This window comes from Anomaloglossus baeobatrachus, chromosome 3, assembly GCF_048569485.1.
Source record: "Anomaloglossus baeobatrachus isolate aAnoBae1 chromosome 3, aAnoBae1.hap1, whole genome shotgun sequence".
NCBI classification, from domain to species: Eukaryota; Metazoa; Chordata; class Amphibia; order Anura; family Aromobatidae; genus Anomaloglossus; species Anomaloglossus baeobatrachus.
In genome coordinates this window covers 485,772,569-485,797,423 of record NC_134355.1, presented here as the reverse complement: position 1 = coordinate 485,797,423, position 24,855 = coordinate 485,772,569, and the positions used below count along the sequence as shown (strand labels likewise).

Below are 24,855 nucleotides of genomic sequence, written 5' to 3'. Positions count from 1 at the left end.
AAAAAAAAAAAATCGTAAAGCCAGAACTGACATTTTGTGTTGCTGTACGTCCCCCCAAAAAATACACAAAGAGGGCACAAAAAAAAACAGTATTGGAATTGTGTTGTTCTGCTATTTGAATTTTTATTCCCCAATTTCCAGTGTATTGTATGGTAGAGTGAATCGGGGCATTCAAAACTACAGCGCGTCCTCTAAAAATAAAAAAAAACCGACAATGTCGGCAGAAATATATAAAAGTCGTAACTCTTGGAACAAAAGCGAAGAAGGAAAAAAACTAAGCGGAAACATGAAAAATTTCCAATGAGGTTAAACAGCATTTTATTGTAAAGCACTACTGTTGGCGCTATAGAAATAAAGATTATTATTTATTATTATTATTATTTTATGTGCTTACATAATGTACGTTAATCTACGTTCTTTCCTACTAAGTAATAGTGGTAAACATCCATTAGCACCTTCGCCCTACAGAGCCGAAAGACTCTCCCATTAATCGAATGCTTGGAAACAAATTAAAAACTCAATATAAAAAAGGAAGGAAACCATTAGTGTGTACAGTGAGGACAAAGAATAATACTGGGATGGGGGATAAAACGAACAAAAAGGTGACTTGATAAAATTCTGCTCCTCAGCCATTAGTATCTACCTGAATGGTATTCTACACAGGCCATCCAGAATAACAAGTCTGCAACTATTTCATAGTGATAATATATTTTTTAAAAATATGATTTTTGAAAAAAAAAAAAAAAAAGGAAATAAAACCCTTTTCTATGCTTTAATAATGATTAGGATCTGAGGAGGACAAGATTTCTCCTTGTGAAGAATGCCAGCTGGTGAAGGGAGTCTTATAAGCCAGGCAATACTCCACAGGGAAATTATTATTTATCAGTGCATGGTAATTATACAGTAAGGCCCTAGTTCTATACATAGTCGCGCATCACTGATAAGTAGTAATGTAAAAAAAAAACCAGTATTGCGGTATTACTTACGAGGAGCTCCTTCTGCCATCTCTATGGCTGTTATTCCTAAGGACCACAAATCACTCTAGAATTAAAAAGTAGAAAACATTATAACACAATACAGAACTTAGGAGTTTGCACCTTCTTAAAATTATAAGACACTGCATCATCAATATTCAGTTTTCTGGATAGAAGTGTTTTTCAGAATGAAAAATAATGAACAAGTAAAAGCGCTGTCAGTCTGATGGAATACGCTGTGCCAGTGGTGATGGGCTGCGGCTTTCAACCCTGATGAACAACGACAATGAACAAGATGAATTGTTTGTCACTTGCTGCCGAGGCTGTTGCTCTTTTCCTAGGTTTTATTACTTTTCTTTCCAAGTGAAATGAAATGAAGCTTGAAGTGGGACAGCTGTGTAAGGCTGCGGCACTTGTAGGGCTTTATGCTAAATTTGGTTGAAAATAAGCTTTACCGAGTGAAGAATATGATCTGTATTAATATGAACAGCCGAAATAGCGGCACAAGAAGGTGGTAACACTTTAGAGGTTTGGGAGAGATACAGCTTTTAGTAGCATTAGGCAACTTTCACATGGCAGTATTTTAAATCAGTATTGTCTAAAAAGTTTAAAAAACCACTTGCGTTTTTTTTCGACTTGATAAAACATCAGTACGGCATTAAAACGCACTGTCTTAATAAAAAAAAATACGATAGTATCTTATTGGACCAAGAAATCTTCTATCAGCACAGCCTATTTGTACCAGTGTTTTTTAATCTTTTTTTATCCATTTACCTGAGGACTTTCCCCAGCCACGAGATAGCTGCAAATGGAACTTGTAACAAGGGCTCATTAAGGGAGCTTTACACGCTACAATATATCTTACGATGTGTCGGCGGGGTCACGTCGTAAGTGACGCACATCCGGCATTGTAAGTTACATTGCAGTGTGTGACAGCTACGTGCGATTGCGATTGAACGGTAAAACGTTCATCGCATGCACGTCGTTCAATTCCTAAAAATTGAACGTCAGGTTGCTCATCGTACCCGGGGTACACACATCGCAGTGTGTGACACCCTGGGAACAATAAACAGATCTTACCTGCGTCCCGCCGGCTATGTGGAAGGAAGGAGGTGGGCGGGATGTTTACGTCCCGCTCATCTCCACCCCTCCGCTTTTATTGGCCGGCTGCCGTGTGACGTCAATGTGACACCGAACGTCCCTCCTACTCCAGGAAGTGGATGTTTGGCGCCGACATCGAGGTCGTATGGACGGGTAAGTACGTGTTATGGGGGGGGGGTTACTCGTTTGTGCGACACGTTCAACAAATTGAACGTGCCACACATACGATGGGGGCGGTTACGATCGCATACGATATCGTATGCTAAATCGTAACATGTAAAGCAGGCTTTACTATCCCCTACGAGAGCAATACACTTTGTGTTATGTCTTCTCCTCCTTAAATAGGGTCACCCTACTTTGTGCCCTTTCCCTACAGCTTAAACTACAAATAAGTATTAGGCCTCATTCAGACACTTATTTTTTTTATGAGTACGAGTGCGGTCTGGGTTTTTCACAGATAGTCACAATTATAGGTGTCAGTGCTAAGTTAGTTCACACATCTGTGATTGTATGCGGGTCTGTGAAAAAATCACAGAAGATGTCCGATTTTGATCCAAGTGTTGGATCCAGATCGGCAATGTAAGACTAGTAGCCCATGAAAAAAAAAAATCGGACAGCACTCTGACGTGGTTTAAACTCAATATGGCATAGTTAGCCAGCTAAAAGCTTCAGAATTATGGTATAATGTCCACAAAATTGTCATGACCTGCCTCATATTTATGTTTTAGACACTTTCGGCACATTGTCCAACAAGATGTGTGACTTAGGTGAAAACAGGTTGGCTTGATTGAAAAGGGGTTTGGGTTAGTGCGGAACGCAAATGTTGGCAAAAAGTCATCTAATAAGTGATGTAAACCGTTCTTACAATACATCAGCTTTATCAACCAACATGAAGCACTGCAATAAATTAATGTATTTTAAGAAGGTCTCATTTTAGATAGCAATGTCTAAGAATTTCACAATATTGATAGATCTGCCCCATAAAAAGAAAGAAGCCTATACTCACCTCCCGTGTCAGCGCGATTCCAGCGATGTCAGATCTCGGGCTCACATGACATTGCTATGATACGCGAGCCCTGAGACCAATCAGTGCCGACTTCCTTCTACCCGCCTTCGGATGGTTAAAGTGGTATTCCTATTTCCAAGATCCTATCCCAATATGTAGTAGGTGAAATAATAATAGCAAATACCTCCAATTAGAAATGTAGTATAGTTCTCCTGATATAGCCATGTCGCTTACCTCATGTGCAGGGCATTTTAGCTTTGGTATCCATGGTTACGTCCACTCACAGTGACAGTCAGTTAGTTGCTCATGGTCGTAATCAAGGATACCCAAGCTAAAATGCCTGTACATGAGGTAAGACTATATCACGAGAACTATATTTCTAATTGTGATATATCCTTGAGATGAGAATAACCCTTTAGGCCCTGTGCGCACTGGATAACGGAATTTTCTTAAGAAAATTCCGAAGGGTCTGAAAGATTACCGCACCCGCGGTAAAAAACCGCGGCAAACCGCACCCGAAAACCGCATGCGGTTTGCTGCGGCTTTACCGCGGTATTGTTCACGGTATTGCCGCGTGCGGGTTGGTACATGTGCTTTAATGCATTCAATGCAATAAAGCACATTGAAAAAAAAAAAAAAAGTAATTTCCTTAGATAGCAGATAGATAAATAGATAGATAGAAGAATAGATAGATAGATAGATAGATAGTTAGATAGAGGGATAGATAGAGTCCCTGTGAGCACACGCTGCATTTCTCACAGTCGGTAGTGAGTTCACATTACCGGCCGTGGGAAATGCCCTGTGGTTACCTCTGCTGTCTCGCTGAGAGGCTGCATTCAGCTGTGTCAGTCGCCGCAGCTGAATTCAAGCATCGCAGGACGTGGATTACGCCGGACCTGTGGATTACGCCAGAGCAGTGTGTTTCGGGGGGTTAATAAACAGGTGAACCAGGAGCTTTTTTGTGTTTTATTTAAAATAAAGGATTTTTGGTGTGTGTTTTTTCACTTTACTTACGGGTTGATCATGTCAGCTGTCACATAGACGCTGCCATGATTAAGCCTGGACTTAGTGGCGGCGATCCGCCGCCATTAACTCCTTATTACCTGGATCGCCACCGCATCACAGCATCTAGAAGAGCTGGGGACACTCAGATACTGCCGCATAATGCATGCGACAGTCCTGGGGCAGCTGTGGCTGATATTCTCGGCTGCGGGGGACATTAATCCTGCCCCTCGCCCTCCCCAGCCTGAGAATACCGGGCCGCCGCTGTGTGCTTACCTCGGCTGGAAGGTAAAAATACAGCGGAGCCCACGTGTTTTTTTTTCTATGTCTGTTTGATTTCTATGTGTATTCTATATGTCTGTGTGTGAGTGCGATATGTGTGTATTCTATGTTTGTGTCTGTGATGTGTGTTTACTCTCTGCTCCGCTTCCTCTTCCTGTCATAATGACATCACTTCCCTGCAAACCGCAGGCAAGCAATGTACATTACCGCAGGTAAACTGCGAAATACCGCAGGGAATAACGCAGGAAAACGCAGTGAACCGCACAGAATTTGCTGCCTGCGTTATTCCCTGCGGGATTTCACGATTACATTGCAGTCAATGGAGTGAAATCCCGCAGCGACGTGCGGAAAAGAAGTGACATGCAATTGTTTTTGCTGCGGGAATCCCGCAGCAAAACATGCAGCTGTCAAATTCCGCATAGTGCGCACAGCATTTTTTTTTCCATAGGTTTTGCTGGTGATTCACTGCAGAGATGTTATGAACATTTTCTGCAGTGAAACATGCAGCAAAACCGCAGGAAATCCGCGGGAAAAAACGGTAAGTGCGCACAGGGCCTTAAAGGGAACCTGTCACCGGATGTTCAAAATACTTACCTAATGGTCGGTGCGGAGCAGACTGGTCGGATGGGAGTCTCTGTTCTCGGGGTCCAGTGCCTCCTCTTTTGGCCAACTTTGTCCTTCTTCTGAAGCTAGTGTGTGTGTATGACGCATTCTACACTAGCCGACATTGAGGTCCTGCGTAGGTGCACTTTCCTCTGCCCTGAGCGATGACTCACACCCATACAAGTCTACGGGTGCGAGAAAAACATCAGACTGCACTTGGACGCCATTCAAGTGCAGTGCAATAATCCCATCAGCTGACAATGGAGGAGATGGAGGGGATTAACCCACCCCCCTCTCCTCCGCAGCGCCCACCCCCTCCTCCGCAGCTGTGACCCGATCGGGTCACAGTCGCATGATACTCGGCTTACGCTTGCATCAGAGCCTGAGCCGAGTGTCATTAACATATCACATTCCATGCACTCACATCGGATGCCATACGCTAATTTGACCCCACCCTTAACAGCACACTAAAGCCGCCCGGCAGCCTTGGGCTTCAGTCATAGAAGAATCACCGATCAGTACATAGTGAGCACAACCCCTAATGTGTTATCCAGGTATCTTTAATGAACAGTGTATTTTTTTGCTTATGAATACATATATATATATACATATATATATATATATATATATATATATATATATACATATATACATATACATACATACACACATACATTTACTTACATACATACATACTAGCTGTAGTACCCGGGCGTTACTATTACTCGGGATAGTAACTGTCTGTGTGTGTCTTTCTTTCTCTGTCTTTCTTTCTCTGTCTTTCTTTCTCTGTCTAGTTCTATGTCTCGGTCTCTGTGTGTGTCTGTCTCTTTGGCCGACTCCCTTCCACGGCTGCCTCTTTCCACGTCTGTCTGTTTGTGTCTCTGTCTGTCTCTCTATCCGTCTCACCACTGACATCATATTACCACATACATAAGCTTCTTATACTAACAGTTTATTGTGTTACTATAGTAACCACTGACAGTTGCTATTAATAGCCAGTAGCTCCCACCTCCATTCAGTTAAATGGAGGTAGGATTTTGGTGAATAACTGAAGCGCGGGGTTAAATTTTCCCGTCAAAACATAATCTATGACGTTCCCTGGGTCACATGGGGCGTCTATGCAAAATGTCATAATTGTAAATGCGACGGTGCGGATTCCTTTAGTGGACATACACACATACACACACTGAGCTTTATATAGTATATTATATATATATATATATAGATATATATATATATATATATATATATATATATATATATATATATATTATATATATATAGATATAGATATAGATATAGATATATTATATATATATATATATATCTATCTCTAAAACTAATAGGTAGACAGTTGACCGTCATATCAAAAGGATTAAGAATTTTTACAAGTTTTTAAGCTTCTATTAGGTTTAAAATTAACAGTAGAATTGCAATATGTCTGAGCAGATCAAATAGGGCATCACAAAGCTTTTGAACAGAAGTCAAATCAGAAAATCTACAAGCCCCAAAGATTTCATAAAGAAAACAAAATGTAGAAAGCAGGATAGTTTACAAAACAGCGGTAAGAAAAAGCAGCATAAGACTTGCCGATGGCAATATAACTTCAAGCACAAAATCAGCAAAGCTTTTCTGAAAGATTGCATCATTTGCTTTGGAACTGGGACAGCGTAAAAGAGGATTTGCTGTAGCTTCAGTTTGCCCAGAATGTCCAGTAATCGGATTCATTTATCCAAGAAAATATATTACACAGAGGCGTGTGCACGAGCAAACTGTATTAAGACTGCAAGATGACAGCATTAGAACACTTGTAATTAAAGAGGTGGTCTACTACTTTACTATTGATGGCCTATCCTCAGAACAGAATGACCTCATCAATGTCTGATCAGACGAGAAGTGACACCTGGCACCCCTTCGATCAGATGTCCTCGGTGCCGCTGGAGGTAGAAGGTAGCCGGAGGTGCTCAGTTACAAAGCAGTTTCATGTTCTGATAGTGGCTGCGGCTGGGTACTGCACATCCACTTCCCATTCGAATCAATAGGAGGCGGATGTGCAGTACCCGGACACTGCCGCTATCTGTTGACGGGAAAGCCACAGAACTGAGCACTTTCGGCCCCTGTTGCTGCCAAGAGTACAGAGAACAGCTGACCGAAGACAGTGTGGTGGTGTCAAACCCCGGCCGATCAGACAATGATAATAATAATAATAATAATTTTATTCATTTATATAGCGCTATTAATTCCACAGCACTTTACATACATTGGCAACAATGTCCCCATTGGGGCTCACAATCTATAGTCCCTATCTGTATGTCTTTGGCGTGTGGGAGGAAACCGGAGTACCTAGAGGAAACCCACGCAAACACGGGGAGAACATACAAACTCCTTGCAGATGGTGTCCTTGGTGGGATTTCAACCCAGGACCCCAGAGCTGCAAGACTGCAGTGCTAACCACTGAGCCACCGTGCCGCCCTACCTATTCTAAGGATAGGCCATCAATGTTAAAGTAGTGGACATCCTTTGTAATTATAGGAAGGAGGATTTTGTAATTTCAATAAATTTTCATAAATCTTAAAAGGGGTTTTCCATGAACAAAAGTTAATTTTAAAGTTCAGTTCCGTCAATAGATTTTGGAATAATAAAAAGTTCCACAATTGAATGTGTTAAAAAAAAAAAAAAAAGTTCCTGTGCTGAGATAATCTTAAATATGTTCCCCTATGTACTGTGTAATGGCTATGTCTGACTTTACAAGGTTTAGAGGGAAAGCTATTCTCCCTGCGGAGACTGACACACCATATCAGCATGCCAGTGGTGAGGAGACTAAAGGGGGCTTTACACTCTACAATATATTTAACGAGATGTCGGCTGGGTCACGTCGTAAGTGACGCACATCCAGCATCGTTAGTGATATCGTAGCGTGTGACAGCTATGAATGAGCAGAAATACTCACCTTCTCGTTAATCGTTGACACGTCGCGCATTTTCAAAAAATCGAACGTCCGGTTGTTCATTGTTTCCGAGGCAGCACACATCGCTCCGTGTGACACCCCGGGAACGATGAACTGCAGCTTACCTGCGTCCTGCTGGCAATGCTGAAGGAAGGAGGTGGGCGGGATGTTTGCGTCCCGCTCATCTCCGCCCCTCTTCTATTGGCCGGCCGCTGTGTGACGTCGCTGTAACGCCGAACATCCCTCTCCCTTCAGGAAGTGGATGTTCGCCGCCCACAGCGAGGTCGTTTGGAAGGTAAGTACGTGTGACGGGGGGTTACAACATTGTGCGACACGGGCAAGAAATTGCCCGTGCCACACAAACGATGGGGGTGGGTGCGATCGCAAATGCGATTGCACGAGAAATCGACACATGTAAAGCAGCTTTAAGCCGCAATGCTCCTCTGGGAAATATGCAAATTGTCTCTTCAGTGAGGAAGTAGATGAACTCTACTGCCACCTATTGGAGGTAGCAATCCTAAAAGTCATACTTTGCGCTGATGAGGGGAAACATCATGAAACATTGTCTGCAAATTGAGGTTCTGATCTGGCATAAATCCTAAGTCATATGACAAGGCTCATTGAAGGGTCACTTTTGACTTTTAGGGTTGCTACTTTCACTAGGTGGCACTAGAGTTTGTCTACTTCCAGAGCAGCATTGCAGCAATGTCTCCTCACTAATGGAATACTAGTTTGGTGTGTCACTCTCCGCAAGGAGAGAAGTTTTCCCCTTACACCTCGTTTTAGCTTCTCATTAAGCCAGATCAGATATCTTACTTTGCACCGATGAGGGACAATCACCCCGAAACACAGTGTCTGCAAATTGAGGTTCTGATCTGGTATAAATCCTAAGTCATATGACAAGGCTTGTTAAAGGGTTACTTTGACTTTTAGGATTGCTAGTTCCAATAGGTGGGATCCGGAGTTCTTCTACTTCCTCCCTGAAGAGACAATTGACCTTACAAGGACATGGTGTGATCAAACCACAACTCCTGGGGAGGAGAAGGCAAAAGAGTATACAGACATCACTGCAGGGGATCACAGCCGATTCTCTTTGTGAAGTAAAACAGTTCCCTGCCTGTTTTTATAAAAGGTTTTACCTCAAAGAAAGAATTATTTCTGTATTTATTTACTGTAATGTCCATATACTCTTGTGTGTCCTCCCCGGCCCAGGAGATGCTCAGATCATGTCTCTGGACAGTCAGACACATCCATTACACAGTACACAGCAGGGACACATTTATAAGATCTCACCACAGGAACATTTTTTTTAATCACATTCAATGGTGGAACTATTGATTAAAATTTACTTTGTTTGTGGGGAAAACCCTTTTACATTTTACACCCACAAGAAGTGTAACTAGTAACAGCATTGGAATATTTGTGCACAATGTACCTTAAAGTCATAAGTAGCATCTGGGTTTTCATCACAGGCAATGACTTCAGGAGCCATCCAATATGGAGTACCAATGAAAGTATTTCTTCTTCCTACTGTCCTGTCCAACTGCGCACTGACACCAAAATCCACTGTGGTCAAATGAAGAGAGGGGGGGGGGGGGGGGAGAAAAGTTACTCCAAACTGCACATTGAGAAAGCAGTGCTAACTAATTCCTGTACGAGTTGTCCTTGTCAATTACAGTAAGGCATCTGTCATTACAAGTTTATTCATTCATTTCGGAGACTAAAGATCAGCTCCATTCATCAGGAGGAGGTTGCTCTACAAACTCATTCATTTCTGCAGGTCTCCTTCAGATGAATGAGGCCAGCAATTGTGCAACTAATTTGCCATGTGTAATCCTCTACATTTTAGAAAACTGTCCCCGATTTACATCTCAGCAAAATTAGTGCCAAGGTGTTACTAGTAATTATGTTATTATTAGAGATGGGCGAATAGTACTATTCGTATTATGCTTATCGAATACCGAGTACTATTCCAGTATTCGGCACAACAAGAATAATGCTCGGGTTCCCCATTGAACTGCATTAGGTTCGGTACTCATGACCGGAATAGTACTTTGGGATTTGTTACGAATAATCCAAACATGAATAGTTACTATTCCCCCATCACTACTTATCATATACAGTGGTACAGGAGGCGCCACATGCAAGATTCAGGAAAAGTAAAAAGTCTGAGCCTTAAAGGGGTGGTTCACCCATATTTTTTATTGTCTATTTCGATATTATTTTGAGAAACAATGTTTCTCTCAAATACCTTGTGTTCGCAATAGTGCCTGTGAGAGGCGCTATTGCAGACCGCTGTTCCCCGCTCCGGTGACGTCACGTCAAATCCCTGCGGCTGGCTGAGCTGTGAGCGGGTGTTTCACCGCTCGTCCCAGCCCATCTGCTCCCTCCTCCCTCACAGCAGAGCGCTGCAAGCAGGAGACGCGCTGTGCCATGACAGCGGTGAAACACCGCCCACAGCTCAGTGAGTCAGGAAGACTGCAGCTGGCCGCAGGGATGTGATGTGTGCGGCACTTGACGTGACGTCACCGGAACGGGGAACAGCGGTCCGCAATAGCACCTCTCACAGGCACTATTGCCAACACAAGGTATTTGAGAGAAACATTGTTGCTCAATATAATATCGAACTAGACAATAAAAAATATGGGTGAACCACCCTTTTAATTGTAGGATCAATTGTCATAAGAAACAAGATTACTAGAGCTTCACGACAAAGGGTATAAGTATTAATTTTGAGCTAGCCACACTCTTTGCTACTGACATTGCTTTCACTCTGGTATAGACACACTATCCTAGCATTTTAGAGCAGTCCAGTAAAGCTGATTTGTCACCAAATTTCCCAAAATGGCATATATACATAGATCTCCAAGACCTGATGACACAGGTGTACTAACTGTGAAATACTTGGCAGGATAGCTGATTAATCCTTATATTATCCTTAGATGAGGATTTTATTTATTCTAGTAGAGCTTAACTGTCAAAATTCTTAATATAATATCAGGAGGGAAACTTTTAGAAAGCATTATACAGCCATTTTGACATTAATTTTCAAAAGATAGTACACCAGCCTCATTAGGACTAATAGATCGATTATTAACAGTTTCTATTGTAATCTTTGGTGACAGATCTGCTCTAATTTACCAGACAAATGGAGAGTTCAGGCTTGCATATTGCAAAGGAAGGCCATATGTCATATTACAGAAAGATTAGGATTCCAATTCTACCATAGTGATGACAATTTGCATACCTTAAAGGGAATCTGTCACCAGGTATTTGCCACCTAATTTGAGAGCAGCATGATGTACGAGCAGAGATCCTGATTCCAGTGATGTGTCACTTACTAGGCTGCCTAATGTAATTTTGATCAAATCACTGTTTAATCAGATCATCATTAGAGGACTACTTTGCGTGCTGTCAGGTAGTCCAGCATATTCATGAGCTCTGTATAACTGCTAGATCTGCAGCAGAGAAAACATTAATTTTATCAAACAGCTCAGTAAGTGACACATCGCTGGAATCGGGGTCTCCGTCTCTACATTATGATGCTCTCAGAAGCAAAAACCTGGTGGCAAATTCCCTTTAAGACACCTATTCTGCATCTGCTTGCAGCTCTGCGCATGAACCCCACATCTATCAAACATACCCTGGGGATATCCCACAGATTTAAAGCTACGATCAGAATTTAGAATAGTTGGATCAGCCTTTTCCCATGTACATCAGTATGATTCCTGTGCGCAGTCAACTGTATAGTTGCTTGATTCATAAAGTAGCAGTCTGTTTATTACAATCATGTAACAAGTGATAGTCAATGACACGGTGACATGATCAGTAAGGGTTTCTTCCCGCAGTAAACAGTGTTATTTCATTTACATTGCATCTTGGTGACAAGATAGAAAAATACAATTGAGCAGGAAACATGTTTTTTGAGCTCATTCCAATTCACATCTTCCCTTACCTAGTTTAACTTCAGCATTTTCTGTCAGCAAGACATTCTGCCCCTTAATATCTCGATGAATCACCTTGTGCTGGTGCAGATGACTCAGGCCCTGGAGAGATTGATGAGGAAAAGTAGATTGTAATTTGTATCTCAAGGTAAGAGAATGAATTAACGCAGCAATGCATCCGTCACCTGGAAAAGTGAAGTCTGGACTCAGGACGTACCTATAATGGCGCTTTTTCTCTCTATGAAAACGGCAATTTAAAATAATATTTATTCACTTATATAGCGCCATTAATTCCACAGCGCTTTACATACATCAGCAACACTGTCCCCATTGGGGCTCACAATCAATTATATTTACATACGTAAAAAATTATATCTGCAGTGCCTTGAAAAAGTATTCATACCCTGTAAACCTCATTTTTTCACATTACACCCACAAACTGGAACGCATTTTATTGAGTTTATTTGTGATATACCAACATTAGGTATTTGTGAAGGGTAAAGGAAATGATACATGGTTTTCTGATAGTCCTAAATAAAATCCCAAAAGAGAAATCAACCTCCAGAAGTCAAATTAGGAAATTGAGTTCACCTGTGTAATTTATTCTCAGTATAACGACAGCTGTTCTGTGAAAGAATCAGAGGTTTGTGTGAGAACATTAGGGATCAAACAGCATTATAAAAACCAAGGAACACACCAGACAGGTCAGGGATAAAAGTTGTGGAGAAGAGTAACATAGGGTTAGGTTATAAAAAAAATAGCAAAAATGGCAACAAAAAGAGGAGATAAAAACTCCCCCAAAAATGTAATATAATATAATATACTCACAGCAGAAAAGAGGGCAACCAGTCCAGTTAGCTCAGGCCAATACATCTATTGCACCACAGGATACAGACAAACCTCTCAACATGATGGACACTTCACAGGTGCAAAGTAAATTGCACACTAGTGGCGCGCATAGGGCACTGTTCACACTCGTAAGCGCATGGTGTCCAGCCAGCAACCTATTACCACGCCCTTACTATTAGATTAGGCGGGTTACTCGGACACTACTCACTGCAGCACACAAGGGACAGAGACTCCACTATGCACGGCCGTATTAAGAGGTCCGGCTGCACCCCGTATAAAAAAGGTGCAAAAAATATATTAAATATATGAGGTATTAGTTAGTAAATTGGCCAATGTACATAAGCCTGCAATCCTCATCACGGATCCTCATGCTTGCAGGTCCGTGATGAGGATTTTGATTCGTGATCCGTAATGAGGGTTGCAGGCTTATGTACATTGGCCAATTTACTAATACCTCATATAATATATTTTTTGCACCTTTTTTATACGGGGTGCAGCTGGGTCTCTTAATACGGCCATGCATAGTGGAGTTTCTGTCCCTTGGGTGCTGCAGTGAGTAGTGTCCGAGTAACCCGTCTAATCTAATAGTAAGGGCGTGGTAATAGGTTGCTGGCTGGACACCATGCGCTTACAAGTGTGAACAGTGCCCTATGCGCGCCACTAGTGTGCAATTTACCTTGCACCTGTGAAGTGTCCATCATGTTGAGAGGTTTGTCTGCATCCTGTTTGTGCATTGGATGTGTTGGCCTGGGCTAACTGGACTGGTTGCCCTGTATTCTGCTGTGAGTATATAAAAAAAATAGCTCTGAACTTCTCACATGGAACCAATACATCATCCAAAAATGGAAGGAGTATGGCACAATTGAAAAAATACCAAGACATGGCCGTTCAGTTAAACTATCATCCCAAGCAAGGGGAGCACTAATAAAGTAGCAGCCAAGAAGCCCATGGTCACTCTGGAAGAGCTGCAGAGATCCACGGCTCAGGTGGGAGAATCTATTCACAACTGTTGACAACTATTAGTTGTATACTCCACAAGTCTGGATTTAAAGTGAAAATGGCAAAAAGACAGCCATAAGAAGTCCCGTTTGTAGTTTGCAAAAAAAAAAAAAAACAACATGTAGGGGGCACCCCTAGTATGTGGAAGAAGGTGATTCGGTCAGATGAGACCAAAGTAGGACATTTTGGGCTATATGCAAAACGTTATGTGTGGTGGAAATCAAACGTTGTATGTCACCCTGAAAACACCATCTCCACTGTCAAACATGGTGGCAGCATCATGCCATAAAGATGCTTTCCTTAAGAAGAGACAAGGAAGCTGTTCAGTGTTGATTGGAAAATGAATGGAGCAAAATGCCAGGCAATCCTGGAGGAAAACCTGTTAGAGGCTACAAAAGACTTGAGACTGGGAAGTAGGACAATGACCCTAAATATACTGCCAGAGCTACAATTAAATGGTTTAGATTAAAGCATATTCATTGCTGTAAATGGCCCAGTCACAGTCCAGACATAAATCCCATTGAGAATCTGTGACAAGGCTTGAATATTGCTGCTCACAAATGCTCTCCATCCAATGTCACTGAGCTAGAGCTATTTTGCAAAGAAGAAAGGTGGTCCTACAAAATAATGACGAGGGGGGGCTGAATACAAATGCAAGTCACAATTTTCAGATTCATATTTTTTAAATATTTAGAAATCCATGCATCATTTACTTTCTACGTCACAAATACTTGCTACTTAGTGTTGGTACATCACATAAAATATCAATAAAATACAGTTAAGTTTGTGGGTGCAACCTGAAAAAATGTGGACCAATGGTTGTCTGTCCCTATCTGGGACTATGCCCATACCAATTACAAAAGTGACTGCCTGAGGACCCTTTATATTACTCTGAGCAGAGTGGTGCTACTGGCCACAAGGGCAACTGCAACAGTGTACTGTAAATAGTGAATGCATTGCTGCGCAGATGAAAAGGAATGAAAAAATTACACTGGTTCCTTTGTTCTTAGGATCGGCAAGGGACCCAAATCAACCGTATATGACCCTAGGATTACTAGGGTACACCAATTATATATATATAAATATAAAAGTTATGATATAATATTTTATTCATTTATATAGTGCTATTAATTCCATAGCGCTTTACATACATTGGCAACACTGTCCCTATTGGGGCTCACAATCTAAGGTCCCTAACTGTATGTTTTTTGGAGTGTGGGAGGAAACCGGAGTATCCGGAGGAAACCCACGCAAACACGGGGAGAACATACAAATCCTTGCAGATGGTGTCCTTGGTGGGAATTGAACCCAGGACCCCAGCGCTGCAAGACTGCAGTGCTAACCACTGAGCCACCGTGCATATAGTCTCACTATTATTTCCCCTATAATACAAACACCCCTTGACAAAGCTACAAGCGAAACACATGGGATCTGGTATTCCTGACTGGTAAGTTTATAGAAATGTACCACAGTGCACTTTACCATTATTGCCTTCCTTTTTCCCCTCACTTACTATGAATAAACGTCTATCCTTATATTTACTTTTCAGTACTTTTTAAGCATTTCAACCAATATACCTTCCATGCACTTCTTTGCACTTTACTAGAGAATGTTGTATTTATATATTTATCATGCCGAGTCTCTCTCTTTTGTATGTATCTGAAGTATCCATCCATAACATTGAGTCTTTGACATGGTCACTTGACATATCTTAGCTTATTTTTATAGACTTTTTAAAAAAATAAAAAAAAATGTTTTTGCTCCCCAGTTTTGTATTGCTGTGTTTATCAATGTAGGTGTGTACATTTCTTTTTAATTTTTGATTCAATAAATATTATTTTACTTTTGGTATTTGGCCTTGCACTTTCTTACTGTAGGTTTTTCTTGTTGTCCTGTGCCATCAGGCCCCTTATGTTTAGCTCTCATTACATTTCAAATTTTGCCTAAAGCCATTAGTCGGCACACCCGGACGGCAGCCTTTAAAATCAGAGCATAATCTTCTTTCATTAGTTGCCGTTTTTTGTAGCAATCTAGACCACATAATGAAATACTACAGAATTTTGGAAAGGAAATATACTAGAAAAGCCAGATAAACTGATATAACTATAGAAGTTACCGTAAGTGTTTTAGCCACGTATTTATATGTGCAAAAAACACATTGGAGAATTTATGCCAGAAAAGCGGAGTCAAATGCGGTTAGTAATATTCTGCATATGAAGGCCTACTCTATACAAGTAACAAAATAGGACAAATATTTAATTTTTGTTAAGCAAAAAAAATAAACCGCATAATAAAATGAACCTGTAACACATTTTTTTTTCTCATGAGATAAATGCTCCTTGAAATGTCTGGCAGATGCTTATCAGCCTCTCCCTATTCTTGTAAATGTGCAGAACCGGACAGATAGGTTTATAGGAAATTCAGGAGAAAATGAAGTTCCCTTATGATCAGGTGAGAAGGGGCAGTCTCACAGCCACACTGCCATTTTGTCATGAACCCAAGCTTGGGAATCATTGATGGCCTTGGTTTGGCTTCTGGGACCAAAGTCAATCTGCGGTAACACCATGGGCAGTTTTGCCCAGCCATAGATTTCCCAGTGTTGCATACCAGATATTCAGATGAATGGGCGTCCAATCCATGTAGCACAGGAAAGAGTCCTGGAAAGTCCACAAGAGCAGGAGTTGCTCATAGCTAGTGGCTACCTGTATGAAGTAGTGATGAGACCCCCCAAAAAAAGACAGAAAATCCGATCATATGGTCCATAGTAAACACTACAGGAGTAATGAAAAAATATACTTTATTGACACCAGATAAGGGGAAAAATGTGGATATACAACAAGGGGACGCCCACCCTAAAATACATAAAAATGAAGAAAAGTCAATAGTAAATGAAGAGGGAGCAAAATATAGTATAACGTTTTTATGCACAACAGCAATAATAGACTAGCCATGAATCGATACTACCAGATGAAGGCATGTAAAGACAATTCGATATCATACGCGTGTGGATACGTTAAATCATATAGTCAGCAGGTTACATGTATTAGGGAAGGGGATTTCATTAAGTCAATAAGTAAACTGGAGTACTGCAATATATACCCGACTTGGAGTAGCTCCCATAGATTAGCAACATCCACTCCAACGAAGAAGATGTCTTCTAAATGTGCGTCAGAATGGGCGCCACTCATCTATGGGGGCTACTCCAAATCCGGAATATATTACAGTAACTGAGGTGTCACCAAAACGCACATCAAGGTGGGTTCCACTATCTATGGGAGCAACTCCAAATCTCCTGATCTACTGCAGTAAGGGAGGTGTCACCGAAACACACGTTGGGGTGGGCCCCACTCATCTACTCCAGTTTAATTATTGACATCACCACCCATAATACATGTAACCTCCCAGTCCTGACTAACCGATTTAGCATATCCACCTGTGCTATGTCTAAAAATCTTTACATGCCTTCACCAGGGAGTTTGGATTCATAGTCTATTGTTGCTCGTGTACCCCCCTCCCACCAAAAAATAAGGTTTTACTTTATTTTGCTCCCTCTTCATTTACAATTGACTTGTAATCATTTTCATGTATTTTAGGATGTGCGCTTTTTTGTTGTATATTCACATTTTTCTCCTTACCTGGTATCATTAAAGCATATTTTAACATTACTCCTTTGGCGTTTACTTTGGACCCAATGATCGGATTTTCTCAGTTCTTTGGTGCCTGCTTTATTACCAATTGATCTGGGCCTCATTAGGGCTGATGTTTATATGCGTGTATAAGTGTATCACTTACATATATATTTACGTTTTCCTATTTACTTTTTACATATACAGTATACATATATCTCCTTTTTTCTCTTGTTTTTGGTTAGTGATGAGCATTGGACCTGCTCCATGATGCAGTACATACTTATAAGCACTGTCTGTAGTAGACGCTGATTAAGTCATAAAAAAATGACAGAACTACAGCATTTAATCAGCGTGAATGTAACTGGCTCAATTTTTTTCTCTCTTGATTCTTCATTACAATATTGTAAAAACTGTCTGATGTCTTCTATTGTTCTAATTAATTGACATTGTTTATGGCCTTTGTGAAATGTTTGTGCTTTTCTTAATTAAGAATCATGACCGCTGCGGTGTTACCAAATATTTCTCTGCAGAAATGTGCAGTTCGCTCTCGTCACAGCTTGTGGTGCAGCCCACATACAGGAGGCAATACATCAGGCCGTGGAAGAGATATATTAACATGGTTCATTTTATAATTAGCCGGAAACCTTTATTCAGTTGCAAACTGAAATATATTTTCTAAGGATCTAATTTTGATAATAAATCAAGTGTTCTAGCAGGTACAATGTTATTTTTAGTACAGGTGACCCATTTTGTGTTCCAGCAAAGCCATAATTGGTCCCGCTCATAAAATATTGGAAAGGTTTTTTGTTATACAGAAGCATACTTTTATTTCTAATGTAATGAAAGCAGTTGATTGGTTTATAAACAAATACATTCATGATTGGGAGACGGTCTCAATAATGTCTCTAGAACCGTGGTTCCCAAACGCCAGTCCTCACAGCCCCCCCAACAGGTTTTACGGATTTCCTTGCACAGGTGATGCCGTGATAATGATTCCATCCCCTTCTAAATACCAAGGAAATCCTGAAAACACGACCTGTTGGGGGCCATGAGGACTGGAGTTTGGGAACACTGGTCTATATTAACCATTATAAAAGCAGTAGTTAGATTTTCAGAGGAACTACACTTCAGATGTGCTATAGCTATGTATTAAAGGGAACCGTACTGCATCCTTCGCCCTCTAAACCACCACCGTGGAGCCTTTTTGTCTGGATTAGTGGTGCTATTAATGGAAAATCAACTTTGAAGCTGCACTTGTGGCATCAGTGGGTGACTAGTTGGAGGGACATGGATTACCCTGGACTAAACCTTCTACTAATCACAAATGCATGGCCCCATGGGCGGGGACAACATAATTTGGAAAAGGGACGTCACCACCTTTGCAAATATCACACATGCAAAAATGTAGGGCTGGTCTTAGGCGGGCTTTGCACGCTGCGACATCGGTAACAATGTGTTACCGATGCTGCAGCGATAGTCCCGCCCCCGTCGCACGTTCGATATATAGTGAAAGCTGCCGTAGCGATTATTATCGCTACGGCAGTTTCACACGCAAATACCTGCCGTGCGTCGTCCCTCTGGCCGGCGACCCGCCTCCTTCCTAAGGGGGCGGGTCGTGCGGCGTCACACGGCAGGCGGCCAATTGAAGTGGAGGGGCGGAGATGAGCAGGATGTAAACATCCCGCCCACCTCCGTCCTTCTCATTGCAGCCGGCGGCAGGTAAGGTGATGTTCCTCGCTCCTGCGGCTTCATACACAGCGATGTGTGCTGCCGCAGGAGCGAGGAACAACATCGTACCTGTCGCTGCACCGGCATTATGGAAATGTCGGAGGCTGCAGCGATGATACGATAACGACGCTTTTGCACTCGTTCATCGTATCATCTAGGATTTACACACTACGACATCGCAAGTGACGCCGGATGTGCGTCACTTTCGATTTGACCCCACCGACATCACACCTGCGATGTCGTAGTGTGCAAAGCCGCCCTTAAGGCCCCATATTACACCAATGAAAAGCAATATTTTTGAATGGTAAATGTGGCACTCCTCCGTGGCAATCCGAGTCACTGTCACTGCTACCATCTTAGGCATGCACAGTTTGTCAATAAAGCCAAGCTTCCTAGCTCATTACCCGAAATTCCTGATTTTTACTCTAAGTTCTTGATCTTCCCCACGGACCATTAAGTGTTACATATACATTAAAACTTGAGAAAACCCAACTATCCCTTGCACATATGGAAGTACCATAACTTTCCCCTGATATTAGACTTCAGGGGAAAAAATAAGTAACCATATTTGCTTTGAACATGGTTTATATACTCTGTCCACGTGAGAAATAAGCCAACGCTATGGGAGTTTTGCAGCAGCTTGTTTCCTCTCCCCATGTTGTCCAACAGTAGTGCACAGTTGCTGTACACTATTAGTATCTTACATTTTATTTTATGACATATACTACTTTAATCATTCCTACTGTCCCTACAGGTCTCCTATTTTCATATTATGTATTATACCATGATGTACTGGTAGAAACAAGATTTGTCAGCTCGCTCTCTGTTGGCATCACGCATGGAGCTTACAGTGCAGCAAGGATAGGCAGATAAAGCAGGAGAGCAGCGTGTAGGTCTTCATATAAAAAGATTCCTTTTTTCCAAAGTACACATTAGGCAAATACAAACCATAGAAAATCACAGCTTAAAAAAAATACATAATTAAATGCAGACTAGTTTTGGCATTACACCTTATTCATTGTGTTATGAATAAGCTGTTATGAAAAAGATATTATGCGAATACTAGCCTGTTTTTAATTCTTAAACTGTGAATTTGTATGGTTTTTGTCTAAGGCTGCTTTCATACTACGTTTTTTTTAACATGCGTCATGAACGTTTTTTTGCTGTAAAAGCAGATCCTGCTTTTACAGCAAAAAAACGCATGCAAACGCATGTGTTATTTTGCAGGATCCTGTCACTTTAAGTTTATGGGCGGGTATTGGAGTCATGTGATCGGGAGTCAGTGGAACTGAACGTGATAGACTAGGAGCCGGCTCGTAACCAAGGTAAACATCGGGTAACTTGCTTGGATACCCGATATTTATCTTTGTTACAAGCGTCTGGAGCCGGACTCCCTGCATACGTAACCAATGTAAACATCGGGTAACTAAGAGAAGCGCTTTCCTTGGTTACCCGATATTTATCTTGGTTACAAGTATCTGCAGCTCTCAGTCGGGGGAGATGGAGAGAGGGGAGAAAGGGAGGTGGGGAGAGACAGAGAGGTAGGGGGAGAGAGGGACTGATCACCCGAGGCTGGTTTCTGGGCATGCTCAGTAGAGCAAGCAGAATCCTGTCTATCAGCATGCCAGCGTTCACATGTGTTTGCGTGCAGTATAGTCAGGATCCAGCAATTTGCAGTATTTGGACGCAGCTCAAAAACGCTACAAGTAGCGTTTTTGAAAAATGTTAAAAAACTGCAAGTCGCTGGATCCTCACTATAACGCATGTTAACGCGAGTCCATTGCAAATGCATTGAAATGAAAACGCATTTGCACTGGATCCGCTTTTGCGTTAAAAAAATGTTCATGACGGATGTTAGAAAAACGTAGTGTGAAATCAGCCTAATGTGTACTTTGGAATAAAGGAATCTTTCTATATGAAGGCATACATGCTAGACTCCTGCTTTACCATTATGTACAGGTCTCCTATTTTCATCTTAGTCAATTACTCACTGAATCTAACTTTTTCTTATAGCGTTTGTTCTTTCGTTATATCTAGTGACACCATGTCCTGGTATTGCAGATGCAGCGCTTGGCTCGCCCATCTGCTTCTGCACTACATAAAGCTCGGGAGATCTTAAGACTGTGGAATGGATACAGACTGTATTGTACCCTGGGCACTTGCATTTCTTTTACTGCGTTAAAATGTTCACTTCATATAAAATGATTTGGAAGCTATAATTTGGGTGATCGCACACTGCTTTAGGATCTGCAGACCGTGTTTCTTGTTATTACTATTGCTTTATTGTGTCTTTTACCAGAATTTATGAGTCTCCGACACAATGAGACCATTTTAGCAGTACATTATGAAAAGGCCTTTATGCAGATAGACCTACATATCCTGATGCTGACTTGTACTAGAGCCCCATCATAAGCTGACTCGCTACTAGTCATTTTCTCCAACAAGTTGCTCATTTATTAGAGTGAATGCCCACAGTGCCACTTCCAAACATCCATGAATATTAATCACTCGGTCATCCACAGTAAACTGTGTGTGTGGTACAATGTTCTGTCTGTGAATATGATGATTGTTCATATTAATTGCGTACACTGCAGTTTCAACATTATAAAAAGAGACACTATCAGCTCCATGCTACAACTGTATAGTGCACAGCCAGAGAGTATTCTCACAAGTATCAGCACCCCAAAGATGAGAGGAGTAAGGGTACGTTCCCACAAACAGGAATAGCAGCCTTTTGGACGCAGCATATTTTTGCTGCCTTGTACAATACAAGCACAGTGGATGGGATTTATAGACAGCCTATGCCCACTGTTCTTTTAGACGCTCCGTGAACGTACAGGCAGCACGGCTTCTCCGAGCCGCAGCACGTCAATTTATGATTGCGGAGACGCGGCAGAACACAGCGAAAATCCTCTGTGCCCAGAACCCCGATTGTGGATATGGACACTGCTTTCTCCCATGGAGAACTCTAGCGCCTCTGTAATAGGAATGACAATACGTTTAGAACGCAGTGTCTTTCTGATCGTGGGCGCGTAGCCCAATGCATTAGGAAATTGTACAGACCTGGAGAAGAAAGAATACCTCCCTAATCATGCACTTCTAAGCAACTGCAAATCACATCTGAGAAATCGTTTAGGCCTCATTCAAACATCCGTTCTTCTCGTACGAGTGTTTTTCACAGAAAAGTACGCTTGCTTAACACTAGAACTACTGAGGTAGTCATTTTGACTACTTTGCACCATGTATTTCTATATAGGTGTCACGAGTCCAGTAATTCTAGTGTTAATATACAGTGCCTTGCGAAAGTATTCGGCCCCCTTGAATTTTTCAACCTTTTCCCACATTTCAGGCTTCAAACATAAAGATAAAAATTTTAATGTTATTGTGAAGAATCAACAAGTGGGATACAATTGTGAAGTATAATGAAATTTATTGCTTATTTTAAACATTTGTAAAAAAGAATGAACTAAAAATTGGGGCGTGCAATATTATTTGGCCCCTTTACTTTCAGTGCAGCAAACTCACTCCAGAAGTTCATTGAGGATCTCTGAATGATCCAATGTTGTCCTAAATGACTGATGATGATAAATATAATCCCCTGTGTGTAATGAAGTCTCTGTATAAATGCACCTGCTCTGTGACAGTCTAAGTGTTCTGTTTAAAGCGCAGATAGCATCATGAAGACCAAGAAACACAACAGGCAGGTCTGTGATACTGTTGTGGAGAAGTTTAAAGCTGGATTTGGTTACAAAAAGATTTCCAAAACTTTAAACATCGCAAGAAGGACTGTGCAAGCCATCATATTGAAATGGAAGGAGTATCATACCACTGCAAATCTACCAAGACCCGGCCGTTCCTCAAAAATTTCATCTCAAACAAGGAGAGGACTGATCAGAGATGCAGCCAAGAGGCCCATGATCACTCTGGATGAACTGCAGAGATCTACAGCTGAGGTGGGAGAGTCTGTCCATAAGACAACAATCAGTCATACACTGCACAAATCTGCCTTTATATAAGAGTGGCAAGAAGAAAGCCATTTCTCAAAGATATCCATAAAAAGTGTTTAAAGTTTGCCACAAGCCACCTGGGAGACACAGCAAACATGTGGAAGAAGGTGCTCTGGTCAGATGAAACCAAAATTGAACTATTTTGGCACAATGCCAAACAATATGTTTGACGTAAATGCAACACAGCTCATCACCCTGAACACACCATCCCCACTGTCAAACATGGTGGTGGCAGCATCATGGTTTGGGCCCGCTTTTCTTCAGCAGGGACAGGGAAGATGGTTAAAATTGATGGGAAGATGGATTGAACCAAATACAGGACCATTCTTGAAGAAAATCTGTTGTTGGAGTCTGCAAAAGGCCTGAGACTGGGACGGAGATTTGTCTTCCAACAAGACAATGATCCCAAACATAAAGCAAAATCTACAATGGAATGGTTCACAAATAAACGTATCCAGGTGTTAGAATGCCCAAGTCAGAGTTCAGACCTGAATCCAATCGAGAATCTGTGGAAAAAGCTGAAAACTGCTGTTCACAAACGCTCTCCATCCAACCTCACTCAGCTCGAGCTGTTTGCAAAGGAAGAATGGGCAAGAATTTCAGTCTCTCGATGTGCAAAACTGATAGAGACATACCCCAAGTGACTTGCAGCTGTAATCAGAGCAAAAGGTGGGGCTACAAAGTATTAACTTAAAGGGGCCGAATAATATTGCACGCCCCAGTTTTCAGTTTATTATTTTTTTAAGAAAGTTTAAAATAAGCAATAAATATCGTTCAACTTCACAATTGTGTCCCACTTGTTGATTTGTTACCATAATATAATTTTTTTTTTATCTATATGTTTGAAGCCTGAAATGTGGGAAAAGGTTGAAAACTTCAAAGGGGCTGAATACTTTCGCAAGGCACTGTATTCTTTGGATCTGTTCATATGAAGATTTTTTGGTGAACAGAGTGATCTGTGCAAAATTATGAAAACATGTCCAGTGCTGATCCAAGTTGATCAAAATCAGCAGTGCAAGTCTATGGGTCTGTGGAAAAATCTGATGCCATCCGAGTCCTGTCTATTTTTATTGACTGCTAGAGGAAAAGGCTGAAAAACTTATTATTTACTTATTCTTATCCAAGAAAAACTGAGGAAACTCAGACCAAACTCTGATTAATCTCAGAGAACTGCTCGTGGTTCTGGGTGCATATTGGACCTGACAGGTTCCCTTTAATAAAAAAAAAAAATCTTATTTTTTAAATTGGGTCATTTACAGATGATAGCTTCTTTTTAAATCCTAATGTCCCACATCAAAAGCAACTAAATGAGTTATTTTCTAAGCAATTAACACAGCTGAGAAGGAAAACGTCAACAAGAAGAATTATGGTAGAAAAGATGTAAATTAGCTCTACGGGGTAAATCCTTGTGCAGATCTGCACCACATCCATGGCAATGTCAGCCACGTATTTGTACCACAGAACCTCTCCTAAAATATGCATCAAATTTAATCCGCACGTACTGCAGAAATGCCAAATTGGGCATGTACCCACTCTGCCAGAGAAAGGGATAGGATTATGCAGGAGGCTAACAAATTTGTCAGCTTACATGTGAGCTTACAAAGTTACCATCTTAATTATGGTCACTGGCAATGGATGTTGTTCTGAAACGTTTGATAGCATAATTTCCCACAGGATCAATAAAGTGTATCGTATCGTATCATATCGTATCGTATATCCAACTTTTTACTTTTTTTTGTATTGTGCTTATAGATGCTTTTTAATGAGACGCAATAAAGAAG

The 24,855-nt window shown here is 41.3% G+C and overlaps 1 protein-coding gene across 7 annotated transcripts in view; it reads right to left on the bottom strand.

Moving 5' to 3' along the window:
- TNIK (TRAF2 and NCK interacting kinase) overlaps window positions 1-24,855 on the bottom strand; it is a 434,420-nt gene that overhangs the window by 154,642 nt on the left and 254,923 nt on the right. For all 7 annotated transcript variants that reach the window (XM_075340626.1, XM_075340619.1, XM_075340622.1 and 4 more), the window contains exons 6-8: window positions 11,874-11,964; window positions 9,354-9,484; window positions 987-1,041 (exon numbers count right to left, since the gene is read on the bottom strand). In XM_075340626.1, coding sequence (XP_075196741.1) covers window positions 987-1,041; window positions 9,354-9,484; window positions 11,874-11,964 — 277 coding nt within the window. The remainder of the gene's footprint in view (window positions 1-986; window positions 1,042-9,353; window positions 9,485-11,873; window positions 11,965-24,855) is intronic.